Below are 16,501 nucleotides of genomic sequence, written 5' to 3' on the forward strand. Positions count from 1 at the left end.
ATATTTATTAGTCTGTTAGTTTTTGCCATTGAATTGTTTTCTATTTTCATGTGTGCGCCTTTTATGGGGGTCTCAGTGTGGGTGGGGGTTCTGATCCCGGTTCCCGCTTACTGTTTTGTCAGATTCCCGTTTCCCGCTTACACTATGTACGTAAGCATTTCTCATTTTTTTGTAATTTCCCATGTCGCCCTAGACTTCATTTCCCGTTTTCACAGGACAATAATTTGACTTTCATGTGTCACGCTTTACGGCTTACAAAATATCGACAATCCCGCGTCACGCTTAGACCCCAATGAGATCCATTTTTATGGCAAAATACAATTTTTTACTGTTTAAGGTGGTACCTAACCCTACAGGGAGATAACTCTATAAAATCAGCTAAACGCTTTAATTACGTTGTGTTGTTAAGGGATTACTAAGCTTCTCAATGATCAAAATTAGTGTTTGTCAAACTGCTATATAACCAGTGTATTTTTTCTGATAAAATGGTTGGTTCAAATTTTAGAAATTTTCATATTTTTGTCAAAGGGTCAAAGTTAATACTTTGTAAAAATTTTATGAAAATTAAACAATCCCAATTAATTTTAGTGAAGGTGTTGGGTACAACCTTAAGGCAATCTGGTGACCTAAGATTGTTTACATCCACTTTATTTGAACTTTGGTGGATAGTTGTCTCATTGGCTCTCATATCAATCATCTTAATTTTAATTGAATGCAAAAACAAGTTAGGACTCCTGGAGTGTGTGTTGTTAATACTTTATTTTACAGTATACAGTATGGGTTTTCTCATTGTTGAAGGACTTTTTTGTGGTCCAAAATGTTTTGATTCCTTATATCCTTTTTATTTATTACTCAAATTTCTGCATAATTTCCTGAATTATCAGAGATTTCCACAATGACAACAGTTTACATGACTCTTGAGATCCTCAATTTTAAAAATCTAAAATCCTCTATAAACAGACATTCAATAGCATTAAAACAGTACTAAAGCACAAATAAGTAATTATTCAAACAATAAATTTATACTTTAGTTAGAAACACTTATGAGAATCTTTATATCCACATTTGCTTAAAATCGTCATGGAGATTACAGGAAGTTCTCAGGTATGTATCGATCACATATAAACAAATGTTCTTATTCAAGGTAATTCATATTTGCCTTCAGTCCGACGGAGTTGTGGCTCCTTGAGAAAGGATAAAATGCTCCTAACTGGTACCATCTCTGACAAAGTTCTTCTGTGGTATCAAGTTGAAATCCACAAATATCAGCTCCAATCATTGATATACCAAACATGTTAAAGTTTAATAGCTCTAAAAATAAAAAAACTTAATCATAGATATACCAAACATGTTAAAGTTTGATAGCTCTAAAAATAAAACACCTTAATCATTGATATACCAAACATGTTAAAGTTTAATAGCTCTAAAAATAAAACACCTTAATCATTGATATACCAAACATGTTAAAGTTTAATACCTTAATCATTGATATACCAAACATGTTAAAGTTTAATACCTTAATCATTGATATACCAAACATGTTAAAGTTTAATAGCTCTTAAAATAAAAAACCTTAATCACAGATATACCAAATATATTAAAGTTTAATAGCTCTAAAAATAAAAAAATAAAAATAATCATAGATATACCAAACATATTAAAGTTTAGCATCTCTGAAAAAAACAAATCTAATAAATTTGAAAATCAAAAAAAAATAATTTGAAGCACTCCAATCCTCCATTTACCAACTTAATTTAAGTCCACCATCTTTCAAAAAATTGAACATTCCTAACATTGATCTACACAATATGTTAATAACTTATTCACATTTATGACAAATTATTTCTAATCAATTCCAAGCATCTTAAATATTTCTGAAATAACAAAATACTTCAATCTAATATTGATAATCACTCAATACAAAGTTTGAAATCTTTCGAATTTGTTTAAAAAAGAATATTCTTGATACAAAACTTACAAAAAAAAACATAAAGACCAACCATGCAGTTATTGACCCAAGCCAGTAACATTTCAAAGTTCAACGACTCTTAAAACATTCCAATCATTTATATATAGAAAAAAGTTTTAAAACTGAAATTGATATATCTTGAAGATGTCCAAGGCCAATGTATCTATGAAAAAAGTACTGTTCATTTTCAGATTTAAGATTTTAAACATATCATTTAAACCAAACATGTTTTTTTTTTATTGAGTTAAGTCATTCCAATTGATATTTTATAGTGTGTCTTTCTATGTTGTGATGTTATTCTACTGTTTCAGAAAAGGGAGAAAGTTTGGTACCATTAAAACTTTTAATCCTGCTGCAATTACTTGCAGCTGTCCTAAGTCAGGAATCTGAGGTTCAGTGGTTCTCGTCTGTCTATGTAGTTCATAAATGTTTCTCGTTTCTAGTTTTTTATATAGATTATACGATTGGTTTTCCTGTTTGAATGGTTTTACACAACTAATTTTTGGGGCCCTTTATAGCTAGTTGTTCAGTGTGAGCATAGGCTCCTGTTGAAGTTGGTACCTTGACCTATAATGGTTTACTTTTATAAATTGTGACTTGGATGGAGAGTTGTCTCATTGGCACTCATACCACATCTTCCTATATCTACGTATATTATTGTACATATTTATAGCACTGTCCTTTGTTTTTTGTTCTAACCTAGGATTGTATATTACCTGGTATAGACATTGCCATGTCATGATATGTGGCAAAATTATCTCCTGACCAGTGTCCACCATAATAACCTTGACCAGCATATGTTGACCTTGAGATTATAAATGGTCTTTTGTTTCTAACAGTTTTTAGTGCCCTGTAAATTATAGTATAAAATATAATCGGTCTGTTGTATTCAAGATACAATGGATTAAAGAAATATAAAGACAATACATATAAAATGTTGTTCCCCAGTCTTCAATACTAATTGAGCTGAAACCATCCCTATTGTCTCATTTCACTAGATTTTAACTAACATGTAAGTGACATCATTTTAACATAATCCTTATAAACCAGAGGCCCATGATGATAATAATCAACATTTTAGTGGCATCAGTTTAACTTAATCCTTATAAACCAGAGCCCAATGATGATAATTAACCAAAATGTTAGTGGCATCAGTTTAACTTAATCCCTATAAACCAGAACCCCATGATGGGAATTAACCAACATGTAAATGGCATCAGTTTCACTTAATCCCTATAAACCAGAGGCCCATGATGATAATTAACCAGCATGTTAGTTGCATCAGTTTAACTTAATCCCTTTAAACCAGAGGCCCATGATGATAATTAACCAGCATTTTACTGGCATCAGTTTAACTCAATCCCTATAAACCCAAGGCCCATGATGATAATTAACCAGCATGTTAGTGGCATCAGTTTAACTTATTCCCTATAAACCAGAGGCCCATGATGATAATTAACCAACATGTTAGCAGCATCAGTTTGACTAAATCCCTATAAACCAGAGGCCCATGATGATAATTCATCAACATGTAAGTGGCATCAGTTTACCTTAATCATTATAAACCAGAGGCCCATGATGATAATTAACCAACACGTAAGTGGCATCAGTTTAACTTAATCCCTATAAACCAGAGGCCCATGATGGGAATTAACCAACATGTTAGTGGCATCAGTTTACCTTAATCATTATAAACCAGAGGCCCATGATGATAATTAACCAACATGTTAGTGGCATCAGTTTAACTTAATCCCTATAAACCAGAGGCCCATGATGATAATTAACCAACATTTAAGTGGTATCAGTTTAACTTAATCCCTTTAAAGCAGAGGTCCATGATTGGAATTAACCAACATGTTAGTGGTATCAGTTTACCTTAATCCCTATAAACCAGAGACCCATGATGGGAATTAACCAGCATGTTAGTGGCATCAGTTTAACTTATTCCCTGTAAACCAGAGGCCCATGATGATAATTAACCAACATTTTAGTGGCATCAGTTTAACTTAATCCCTTTAAACCCAAGGCCCATGATGATAATAAACCAGCATGTAAGTGGCATCAGTTTGACTTAATCCCTTTAAACCCAAGGCCCATGATGATAATTAACCAGCATGTAAGTGGCATCAGTTTAACTTCATCCCTTTAAACCAGAGGCCCATGATGATAATTAACCAGCATGTTAGTTGCATCAGTTTAACTTAATCCCTTTAAACCCAAGGCCCATGATGATAATTAACCAGCATGTAAGTGGCATCAGTTTAACTTGATCCCTTTAAACCCAAGGCCCATGATGATAATTAACCAGCATGTAAGTGGCATCAGTTTAACTTCATCCCTTTAAACCAGAGGCCCATGATGATAATTAACCAGCATGTTAGAGGAATCAGTTTAACTTCATCCCTATAAACCAGAGGCCCATGATGATAATTAACCAACATTTTAGTGGCATCAGTTTAACTTAATCACTTAAAACCAGAGGCCCATGATGATAATTAACCAACATGCTAGTGGCATCAGTTTAACTTAATCCCTTTAAACCAGAGGCCCATGATGATAATTAACCAGCATGTAAGTGGCATCAGTTTGACTAAATCCATTTAAACCAGAGGCCCATGATGATAATTAACCAGCATGTTAGTGGCATCAGTTTGACTAAATCCCTATAAACCAGAGGCCCATGATGATAATTAACCAACATTTTAGTGGCATCAGTTTAACTTAATCCCTTTAAACCAGAGGCCCATGATGATAATTAACCAGCATGTTAGTGGCATCAGTTTAACTTATTTCCTATAAACCAGAGGCCCATGATGGGAATTAACCAACATGTTAGTGGCATCAGTTTGACTAAATCCCTATAAACCAGAGGCCCATGATGATAATTAACCAACATGTTAGTGGCATCAGTTTAACTTATTCCCTATAAACCAGAGGCCCATGATGGGAGTTAACCAACATGTTAGCGGCATCAGTTTGACTAAATCCCTATAAACCAGAGGCCCATGATGATAATTAACCAACATGTTAGTGGCATCAGTTTAACTTATTCCCTATAAACCAGAGGCCCATGATGATAATTAACCAACATGTTAGTGGCATCAGTTTAACTTAATCCCTATAAACCAGTGACCCATGATGGGAATTAACCAACATGTTAGTGGCATCAGTTTAACTTATTCCCTATAAACCAGAGACCCATGATGGGAATTAACCAACATGTTAGTGGCATCAGTTTAACTTATTCCCTGTAAACCAGAGCCCAATGATGATAATTAACCAACATGTTAGTGGCATCAGTTTAACTTATTCCCTATAAACCAGAGGCCCATGATGGGAATTAACCAACATGTTAGTGGCATCAGTTTAACTTATTCCCTATAAACCAAAGGCCCATGATGGGAATTAACCAACATGTTAGTGGCATCAGTTTAACTTAATCCATATAAACCAGAGACCCATGATATTAATTAACCAACATGTTAGTGGCATCAGTTTAACTTATTCCCTATAAACCAGAGACCCATGATGGGAATTAACCAACATGTTAGTGGCATCAGTTTAACTTATTTCCTGTAAACCAGAGCCCAATGATGATAATTAACCAACATGTTAGTGGCATCAGTTTAACTTAATCCCTATAAACCAGAGGCCCATGATGATAATTAACCAACATGTTAGTGGCATCAGTTTAACTTAATCCCTATAAACCAGAGGCCCATGATGATAATTAACCAACATGTTAGTGGCATCAGTTTAACTTATTCCCTATAAACCAGAGACCCATGATATTAATTAACCAACATGTTAGTGGCATCAGTTTAACTTATTCCCTATAAACCAGAGGTCCTTGTAAACCAAAGGCCCACGATGATAATTAACCAACATGCTAGTGGCATCAGTTTAACTTAATCCCTTTAAACCCAAGGCCCATGATGATAATTAACCAGCATGTAAGTGGCATCAGTTTGACTTAATCCCTTTAAACCCAAGGCCCATGATGATAATTAACCAGCATGTAAGTGGCATCAGTTTGACTAAATCCCTTTAAACCAGAGGCCCATGATGATAATTAACCAACATGTTAGTGGCATCAGTTTAACTTAATCCCTATAAACCAGAGGCCCATGATGATAATTAACCAACATGTTAGTGGCATCAGTTTAACTTATTCCCTATAAACCAGAGACCCATGATATTAATTAACCAACATATTAGTGGCATCAGTTTAACTTAATCCCTGTAAACCAGAGCCCAATGATGATAATTAACCAACATGTTAGTGGCATCAGTTTGACTAAATCTCTATAAACCAGAGACCCATGATGATAATTAACCAACATGTTAGTGGCATCAGTTTAACTTATTCCCTGTAAACCAGAGGCCCATGATGATAATTAACTAACATGTAGTGGCATCAGTTTAACTTATTCCCTGTAAACCAGAGGCCCATGATGATAATTAACCAACATGTTAGTGGCATCAGTTTAACTTATTCCCTGTAAACCAGAGGCCCATGATGATAATTAACCAACATGTTAGTGGCATCAGTTTAACTTATTCCCTGTAAACCAGAAACCCATGATGATAATTAACCAACATGTTAGTGGCATCAGTTTAACTTATTCCCTATAAACCAGAAGCCAATGATGATAATTAACCAACATGTTAGTGGCATCAGTTTAACTTAATCCCTATAAACCAGAGGCCCATGGTGATAATTAACCAACATGTTAGTGGCATCAGTTTAACTTATTCCCTATAAACCAGAAGCCAATGATGATAATTAACCAACATGTAAGTGACATCAGTTTAACTTATTCCCTGTAAACCAGAGGCCCATGATGATAATTAACCAACATGTTAGTGTCATCAGTTTAACTTAATCCCTATAAACCAGAGGCTCATGATGATAATTAACCAACATGTTAGAGGCATCAGTTTAACTTATTCCCTGTAAACCAGAGGCCCATGATGATAATTAACCAACATGTTAGTGGCATCAGTTTAACTTAATACCTATAAACCAGAGGCCCATGATGATAATTAACCAGCATGTTAGTGGCATCAGTTTAACTTATTTCCTATAAACCAAAGGCCCATGATGGGAATCAACCAACATGTTAGTGGCATCAGTTTGACTAAATCCCTATAAACCAGAGGCCCATGATGATAATTAACCAACATGTTAGTGGCATCAGTTTAACTTATTCCCTATAAACCAGAGGCCCATGATGGGAGTTAACCAACATGTTAGCGGCATCAGTTTGACTAAATCCCTATAAACCAGAGGCCCATGATGATAATTAACCAACATGTTAGTGGCATCAGTTTAACTTATTCCCTATAAACCAGAGGCCCATGATGATAATTAACCAACATGTTAGTGGCATCAGTTAAACTTAATCCCTATAAACCAGTGACCCATGATGGGAATTAACCAACATGTTAGTGGCATCAGTTTAACTTATTCCCTATAAACCAGAGACCCATGATGGGAATTAACCAACATGTTAGTGGCATCAGTTTAACTTATTCCCTGTAAACCAGAGCCCAATGATGATAATTAACCAACATGTTAGTGGCATCAGTTTAACTTATTCCCTATAAACCAGAGGCCCATGATGGGAATTAACCAACATGTTAGTGGCATCAGTTTAACTTATTCCCTATAAACCAGAGGCCCATGATGGGAATTAACCAACATGTTAGTGGCATCAGTTTAACTTAATCCATATAAACCAGAGACCCATGATATTAATTAACCAACATGTTAGTGGCATCAGTTTAACTTATTCCCTATAAACCAGAGACCCATGATGGGAATTAACCAACATGTTAGTGGCATCAGTTTAACTTATTCCCTGTAAACCAGAGCCCAATGATGATAATTAACCAACATGTTAGTGGCATCAGTTTAACTTAATCCCTATAAACCAGAGGCCCATGATGATAATTAACCAACATGTAAGTGGCATCAGTTTAACTTAATCCCTATAAACCAGAGGCCCATGATGATAATTAACCAACATGTTAGTGGCATCAGTTTAACTTATTCCCTGTAAACCAGAGACCCATGATATTAATTAACCAACATGTTAGTGGCATCAGTTTAACTTATTCCCTATAAACCAGAGGTCCTTGTAAACCAAAGGCCCATGATGATAATTAACCAACATGCTAGTGGCATCAGTTTAACTTAATCCCTTTAAACCCAAGGCCCATGATGATAATTAACCAGCATGTAAGTGGCATCAGTTTGACTTAATCCCTTTAAACCCAAGGCCCATGATGATAATTAACCAGCATGTAAGTGGCATCAGTTTGACTAAATCCCTTTAAACCAGAGGCCCATGATGATAATTAACCAACATGTTAGTGGCATCAGTTTAACTTAATCCCTATAAACCAGAGGCCCATGATGATAATTAACCAACATGTTAGTGGCATCAGTTTAACATATTCCCTATAAACCAGAGACCCATGATATTAATTAACCAACATATTAGTGGCATCAGTTTAACTTAATCCCTGTAAAACAGAGCCCAATGATGATAATTAACCAACATGTTAGTGGCATCAGTTTGACTAAATCCCTATAAACCAGAGACCCATGATGATAATTAACCAACATGTTAGTGGCATCAGTTTAACTTAATCCCTATAAACCAGAGGCCCATGATGATAATTAACCAACATGTAAGTGGCATCAGTTTAACTTAATCCCTATAAACCAGAGGCCCATGATGATAATTAACCAACATGTTAGTGGCATCAGTTTAACTTATTCCCTATAAACCAGAGACCCATGATATTAATTAACCAACATGTTAGTGGCATCAGTTTAACTTATTCCCTATAAACCAGAGGTCCTTGTAAACCAAAGGCCCATGATGATAATTAACCAACATGCTAGTGGCATCAGTTTAACTTAATCCCTTTAAACCCAAGGCCCATGATGATAATTAACCAGCATTTAAGTGGCATCAGTTTGACTTAATCCCTTTAAACCCAAGGCCCATGATGATAATTAACCAGCATGTAAGTGGCATCAGTTTGACTAAATCCCTTTAAACCAGAGGCCCATGATGATAATTAACCAACATGTTAGTGGCATCAGTTTAACTTAATCCCTATAAACCAGAGGCCCATGATGATAATTAACCAACATGTTAGTGGCATCAGTTTAACTTATTCCCTATAAACCAGAGACCCATGATATTAATTAACCAACATATTAGTGGCATCAGTTTAACTTAATCCCTGTAAACCAGAGCCCAATGATGATAATTAACCAACATGTTAGTGGCATCAGTTTGACTAAATCCCTATAAACCAGAGACCCATGATGATAATTAACCAACATGTTAGTGGCATCAGTTTAACTTATTCCCTGTAAACCAGAGGCCCATGATGATAATTAACTAACATGTTAGTGGCATCAGTTTAACTTATTCCCTGTAAACCAGAGGCCCATGATGATAATTAACCAACATGTTAGTGGCATCAGTTTAACTTATTCCCTGTAAACCAGAGGCCCATGATGATAATTAACCAACATGTTAGTGGCATCAGTTTAACTTATTCCCTGTAAACCAGAGACCCATGATGATAATTAACCAACATGTTAGTGGCATCAGTTTAACTTATTCCCTATAAACCAGAAGCCAATAATGATAATTAACCAACATGTTAGTGGCATCAGTTTAACTTAATCCCTATAAACCAGAGGCCCATGGTGATAATTAACCAACATGTTAGTGGCATCAGTTTAACTTATTCCCTATAAACCAGAAGCCAATGATGATAATTAACCAACATGTAAGTGACATCAGTTTAACTTATTCCCTGTAAACCAGAGGCCCATGATGATAATTAACCAACATGTTAGTGTCATCAGTTTAACTTAATCCCTATAAACAAGAGGCCCAATGATGATAATTAACCAACATGTTAGTGGCATCAGTTTAACTTATTCCCTATAAACCAGAGGCCCATGGTGATAATTAACCAACATGTTAGTGGCATCAGTTTAACTTAATCCCTATAAACAAGAGGCCCAATGATGATAATTAACCAACATGTTAGTGGCATCAGTTTAACTTAATCCCTATAAACAAGAGGCCCAATGATGATAATTAACCAACATGTTAGTGGCATCAGTTTAACTTATTCCCTATAAACCAGAGGCCCATGGTGATAATTAACCAACATGTTAGTGGCATCAGTTTAACTTATTCCCTATAAACCAGAGGCCCAATGATGATAATTAACCAGCATGTTAGAGGCATCAGTTTAACTTAATCCCTGTAAACCAGAGGGCCAATGATGATAATTAACCAACATGTAAGTGGCATCAGTTTAACTTATTCCCTATAAACCAGAGCCCAATGATGATAATTAACTGACATGTTAGTGGCATCAGTTTAACTTAATCCTTATAAACCAAAGGCCCATGATAATTAACCAACATGTTAGAGGCATCAGTTTAACTTAATCCCTGTAAACCAGAGGCCCAATGATGATAATTAACCAACATGTAAGTGGCATCAGTTTAACTTACTCCCTATAAACCAGAGCCCAATGATGATAATTAACCAACATGTAAGTGGCATCAGTTTGACTTAATCCCTATAAACCAGAGGCTTATGATGATAATTAATTAACATGTTAGTGGCATCAGTTTGACTAAATCCCTATAAACCAATGGCCCATGATGATAATTAACCAACACGTAAGTGGCATCAGTTTAACTTAATCCCTGTAAACCAGAGGTCCATGATAATTAACTAACATGTTAGTTGCATCAGTTTACCTTAATCCCTACAAACCAAAGGCCCATGATGATAATTAACCAACATGTTAGTGGCATCAGTTTACCTTAATCCCTACAAACCAGAGGCCCATGATGGTAATTAACCAACATGTTAGTGGCATCAGTTTAACTTAATCCCTATAAAACAGAGGTCCTTGTAAACCAAATGTCCATGATAATACTTACGTGTAAGTGGCCTGAGTTTCAGTAAGTCCGTATAGATTATGCACGTTGTATGATATAGATAAGTTCTGTTGTGATGTGGCACAAATTGTAGAAAATCTCAGGCTTCCTCCTGCAACATCTGTCAAAATAAATTATTTTTATAGTGAACAAGAGGCTCTCAAAAGCATGTGTCACTCACTTTGATGTATGTGCACCTTTAACTATGAACACTTTCTATGGAATTCTTGAACCGTTAATATATCCTTATCTGAGACATATGAAGGATGATTTAAGGATTTCGTAGGACAGCTGTTAATTGATTCTTACCTGGGACATATGGAGGATCTTCTATGGATTTCTTAGGACAATTATTAATAGATCCTTACCTGGGACATATGGAGGATCTTCTATGGATTTCTTAGGACAATTATTAATAGATCCTTACCTGGGACATATGGAGGATCTTCTATGGAATTCTCAGGACAACTGTTAATATATCCTTACCTGGAACATATATGGGATTTTTTACAAAATTCTTAGGACAACTGTCAATGTATCCTTACCTGTGACATATGGAGGATCTTCTATGGAATTTGTAGGACAATTGTTAATAAATCCTCACCTGGGACATGTGGAGGATCTGCATGGAATTCTTAGGACAATTGTTAATAGATCCTTACCTGGGACATATTGAAAATCTTCTATGGAATTCTAAGGACAGCTGTTAATATATCCTTACCTGGGACATATGGGGGATCTTCTATGGAATTCTTAGGACAACTGTTTATAGATACTTACCTGGAACATATGGAGGATCTTCTATGGAATTCTTAGGACAATTGTTCATAGATCCTTACCTGGAACATATGGAGGATCTTCTATGGAATTCTTAGGACATCTGTTTATAGATCCTTACCTTGGACATATGGAGGATCTTTTATCGAATTCTTAGGACAACTGTTAATAGATCCTTACCTGAAACATATGGAGGATCTTCTATGGAATTCTTAGGACAACGGTTAATATATCCTTACCTGGAACATATGGAGGATCTTCTATGGAATTCTTAGAACAACTGTTAATAGATCCTTAGCTTGGACATATGGAGGATCTTCTATGGATTTCTAAGGACCACTGTTAATAAAACTTTACCTGGGACATATGGAGGACCTGCTATGGAATTCTTAGGACAACTGTTAATTGATCCTTACCTGGAACATATGGAGGATCTTCTATGGAATTCTTAGGACAACTGTTTATAGATCCTTACCTGGGACATATGGAGGATCTTCCATGTAATTCTAAGGACAACTGTTAATAGATCCTTACCTGGGACATATGGAGGATCTTCTATGGAATTCTTATGACAACTGTTTATAGATCCTTACCTTGGACATATGGAGGATCTTGTATGGAATTCTAAGTACATGTACAACTGCAGGGTTTTCGCTGGCGGTCGCCATTTTTGCAATTTGCGAAAAAATAATAATTGTGGCGATTAAAATTCATCAATGGCGAAGAATTTGGCGAAAGAAATATATTTTATGATTTATTTTCAGCCATCTTGTTTATTTACATTTTTTCGGGTTTCTCAGATTTTATCGGATCAAACAATATACTCGGAATATACTTTGAACTCGTTTAGATTTTGACAGATAATCAATTATCAGCTGATTGCATTTTGTGATATCGACAACAAAGGACTAATTAAAGGTGTTGATTGTATTGTTTAACAAAATGATATGGTTAAATGGCGTCCGACACATGTCACAAACTGATCATTTATTAATTACTTTGCGACACACGTGTTCGAAGCAAACTTTTGACGTCCCTCCTTCATTTAATGATAGTCCAGAAACAAAAACTGTTGTTATGACGAAAAAAAAATTAAAAGCAAAAAAAATCGCCCGATTTAAAACTTTATCCTTTGACTTTGATATAGATAATTGATTTTAATGAGTACTTTAAAGTCTTTTGTGTGACACGACATGTTTGAAGCATGTTTCTGCGTCTCAACTTTTTCATTTACGATGGTCTAGACTAAAAGAAAACTGTCCTTATGAAGAAATCTTTGCGAAAGATTGGGAACAACCCCTCGAAAGGGAGTATCACTTCAATGTATACCTACACCTTAAATGAGGGATAAATTCCAAGTGATAAATAGTAAATGTTAAGTGTTTATTCATTACAACGTAGACTCTAAGATAAGATTGAGAGAATAATCATAGACAACGATGGGGCAAACTCATCTTATTTAGGGGGGGGAATAAACGAAAAATATATAATGTTACTTGGCGAAAAAATTAAAAAGTGGCGAAAAATATATTGTTTTGGCGAAAGAGGTGGCGAAAAAAATAATTGACCCAGGGGAAACCCTGCAACTGTTAATTGATCCTTACCTGGGACATATGGAGGATCTTCTATGGAATTCTTAGGACAACTGTTAATAGATCCTTACCTGAGACATATGGAGGATCTTCTATGGAATTCTTAGGACAACTGTTAATGGATCCTTACCTGGAACATATGGAGGATCTTCTATGGAATTCTTAGGAAAAATGTTTATAGATCCTTACCTTGAACATATGGAGGATCTTCTATGGAATTTTAAGGACAACTGTTAATGGATCCTTACCTGGAACATATGGAGGATCTTCTATGGAATTCTAAGTACATGTACATCTGTTAATAGATCCTAACCTGGGACATATGGAGGATCTTCTATGGAATTCTTAGGAAAAATGTTTATAGATCCTTACCTTGAACATATGGAGGTTCTTCTATGGAATTCTAAGGACAAATGTTTTAAAATAGATACTTACCTGGAACATATGGAGGATCTACTATGGAATTCTTAGGACAACTGTTAATAGATCCTTACCTGAGACATATGGAGGATCTTCTATGGAATTCTTAGGACAACTGTTAATGGATCCTTACCTGGAACATATGGAGGATCTTCTATGGAATTCTTAGGAAAAATGTTTATAGATCCTTACCTTGAACATATGGAGGATCTTCTATGGAATTTTAAGGACAACTGTTAATGGATCCTTACCTGGAACATATGGAGGATCTTCTATGGAATTCTAAGTACATGTACATCTGTTAATAGATCCTAACCTGGGACATATGGAGGATCTTCTATGGAATTCTTAGGAAAAATGTTTATAGATCCTTACCTTGAACATATGGAGGTTCTTCTATGGAATTCTAAGGACAAATGTTTTAAAATAGATACTTACCTGGAACATATGGAGGATCTACTATGGAATTCTTAGGACAACTGTTAATATATCCTTACCTGGGACATATGGAGAATCTTCTATGGAATTCTAAGTACATGTACAACTGTTAATAGATCCTTATCTGGCCCATATGGAGGATCTTCTATGGAATTCTTAGGACAACTGTTAATAGATTCTTACCTTGGACATATGGAGGATCTTCTATGGATTTCTTAGGACAATTATTAATAGATCCTTACCTGGGACATATGGAGGATCTTCTATGGAATTCTCAGGACAACTGTTAATATATCCTTACCTGGAACATATATGGGATTTTCTATGGAAGTCTTAGGAAAATTGGTAATAGATCCTTACCTGGGACATAGGGAGGATCATATGGAATTCTTAGGACCACTGTTAATAAAACAACTGTTAATAGATCCTTACCTGTAACATATGGAGGATCTTCTATAGATTTTTTAGGAAATGTTAATAGATCCTTACCTGGGACATATGGAGGATCTTCTATGGAATTCTTAGGACAACTGTTAATAGATCCTTATCTGGGACATATGGAGGATCCTTTATGGAATTCTTAGGACAACTGTTAATAGATCCTTACCTGGGACATATGGAGGATCTTATATGGAATTCTAAGGACAAATGTTAATATATCCTTACCTGGGACATATGGAGGATCTTCTATGTAATTCTTAGGACAACTGTTAATTGATCCTTACCTGGGACATATGGAGGATCTACTATGTAATTCTTAGGACAACTGTTAATTGATCCTTACCTGGGACATATGGAGGTTCTTCTATGGAATTCTAAGGACAAATGTTTTAAAATAGATCCTTACCTGGAACATATGGAGGATCTACTATGGAATTCTTAGGACAACTGTTAATAGATCCTTACCTGGGACATATGGAGGATATTCTATGGAATTCTTAGGACAACTGTTAATGGATCCTTACCTGGGACATATGGAGAATCTTCTATGGAATTCTAAGTACATGTACAACTGTTAATAGATCCTTATCTGGAACATATGGAGGATCTTTTATGGAATTCTTAGGACAACTGTTAATAGATTCTTACCTTGGACATATGGAGGATCTTCTATGGAATTCTAAGTACATGTACATCTGTTAATAGATCCTTACCTGGGACATATGGAGGATCTTCTATGGAATTCTTAGGACAACTGTTAATAGATCCTGCTACAAAATTTGATATCTCATTCATGTCCTGAAATATTCCATATGGTTAAGTAGATAAACTAATATCAAAGAAAATACTCAAAATTTAATAAAAAAATGCCTTTTATATTCATTTATATGAAGAAAGAAAAAAATTCATTATGAGAAGAAGAAAAAACGGCTCTCAAGAGCTGGTGTTGAGTGTTGCTCACATGTATTTACTGTTGTTCTTGAAATCATGTAAAATAAGGTATAAATCACAATTAATACTGTTAGATACTATTATTATATTTAAAATAATAACCAAAAACTGCAAACATTTCCTTATAAGAACTTATTTGGGAACAGCAACCCAACAACTTGTTGTCTGAAAATTTCAGGGCAGACAAATCGAAACTTGATACTCTAAGGATGATTATGGCCAAGTTTGGTTAAATTCAGAGCAGATGATCTCAACCTGATAAACATTTTTACTCCATGTCAGATTTGCTCTAAAAGCCTTTGTTTCAGAGATAAAGCAAAAATGTTTTATTATTAGCCATGTCAGCCATCCTTGTAGGCAGGCGGGATCATCAGACACATTTTTATTAAACTAGAAAATTTAATGATGATTGTGGCCAAGTTTGGTTAAATTTGGTTCTGTAGTTTCAGAGGATAAGATTATTTTAAAAGTTAATGACAACGGACGACGACAACAACTGAAGCCAGGTGATGAGAAAAGATCACTTTGCCCTATGGGCCAGGTGAGCTTAAAAAACTACATTTAAATATTGGTTAAGTTATCTCAAAATTATATTGAGACAGCTTTAGTTTCAATACTAGTTCATTGTTCCACTTGTAGGTATTATCCTTTTGACTTTTCATTAATATGTCTTTTGCTTAATATTAAAGATCATATCAATAGTTAGCGGTATACTACTGTTGCCTTTATTTATACATAATGTTATCAAATATTTATGAAATCACTGAAGAGATATAAAGCTGTTGGTGCACAATCATATGAAATACTGTAAATTCAGCAATTATTGCATGCATTTATTATTGTGGTTTTGTCATTTTAGACTAAAAAGCAATTTTAATTTTTGCGATTATGAAAAAAATCCTGTTTAATTCCTAT

General features: G+C 35.0%; 1 protein-coding gene across 14 annotated transcripts in view; it reads right to left on the reverse strand.

Moving 5' to 3' along the window:
- Positions 1 to 16,501, reverse strand: part of LOC139487428 (lysosomal alpha-glucosidase-like) — a 67,214-nt gene that overhangs the window by 13,134 nt on the left and 37,579 nt on the right. For all 14 annotated transcript variants that reach the window (XM_071272193.1, XM_071272200.1, XM_071272201.1 and 11 more), the window contains 4 exons: positions 15,349 to 15,433; positions 10,971 to 11,088; positions 2,686 to 2,819; positions 1,160 to 1,311 (listed from right to left, as the gene is read on the reverse strand). In XM_071272193.1, coding sequence (XP_071128294.1) covers positions 1,160 to 1,311; positions 2,686 to 2,819; positions 10,971 to 11,088; positions 15,349 to 15,433 — 489 coding nt within the window. The remainder of the gene's footprint in view (positions 1 to 1,159; positions 1,312 to 2,685; positions 2,820 to 10,970; positions 11,089 to 15,348; positions 15,434 to 16,501) is intronic.

This window comes from Mytilus edulis, chromosome 9 (genome assembly GCF_963676685.1).
Source record: "Mytilus edulis chromosome 9, xbMytEdul2.2, whole genome shotgun sequence".
NCBI classification, from domain to species: domain Eukaryota; kingdom Metazoa; phylum Mollusca; class Bivalvia; order Mytilida; family Mytilidae; genus Mytilus; species Mytilus edulis.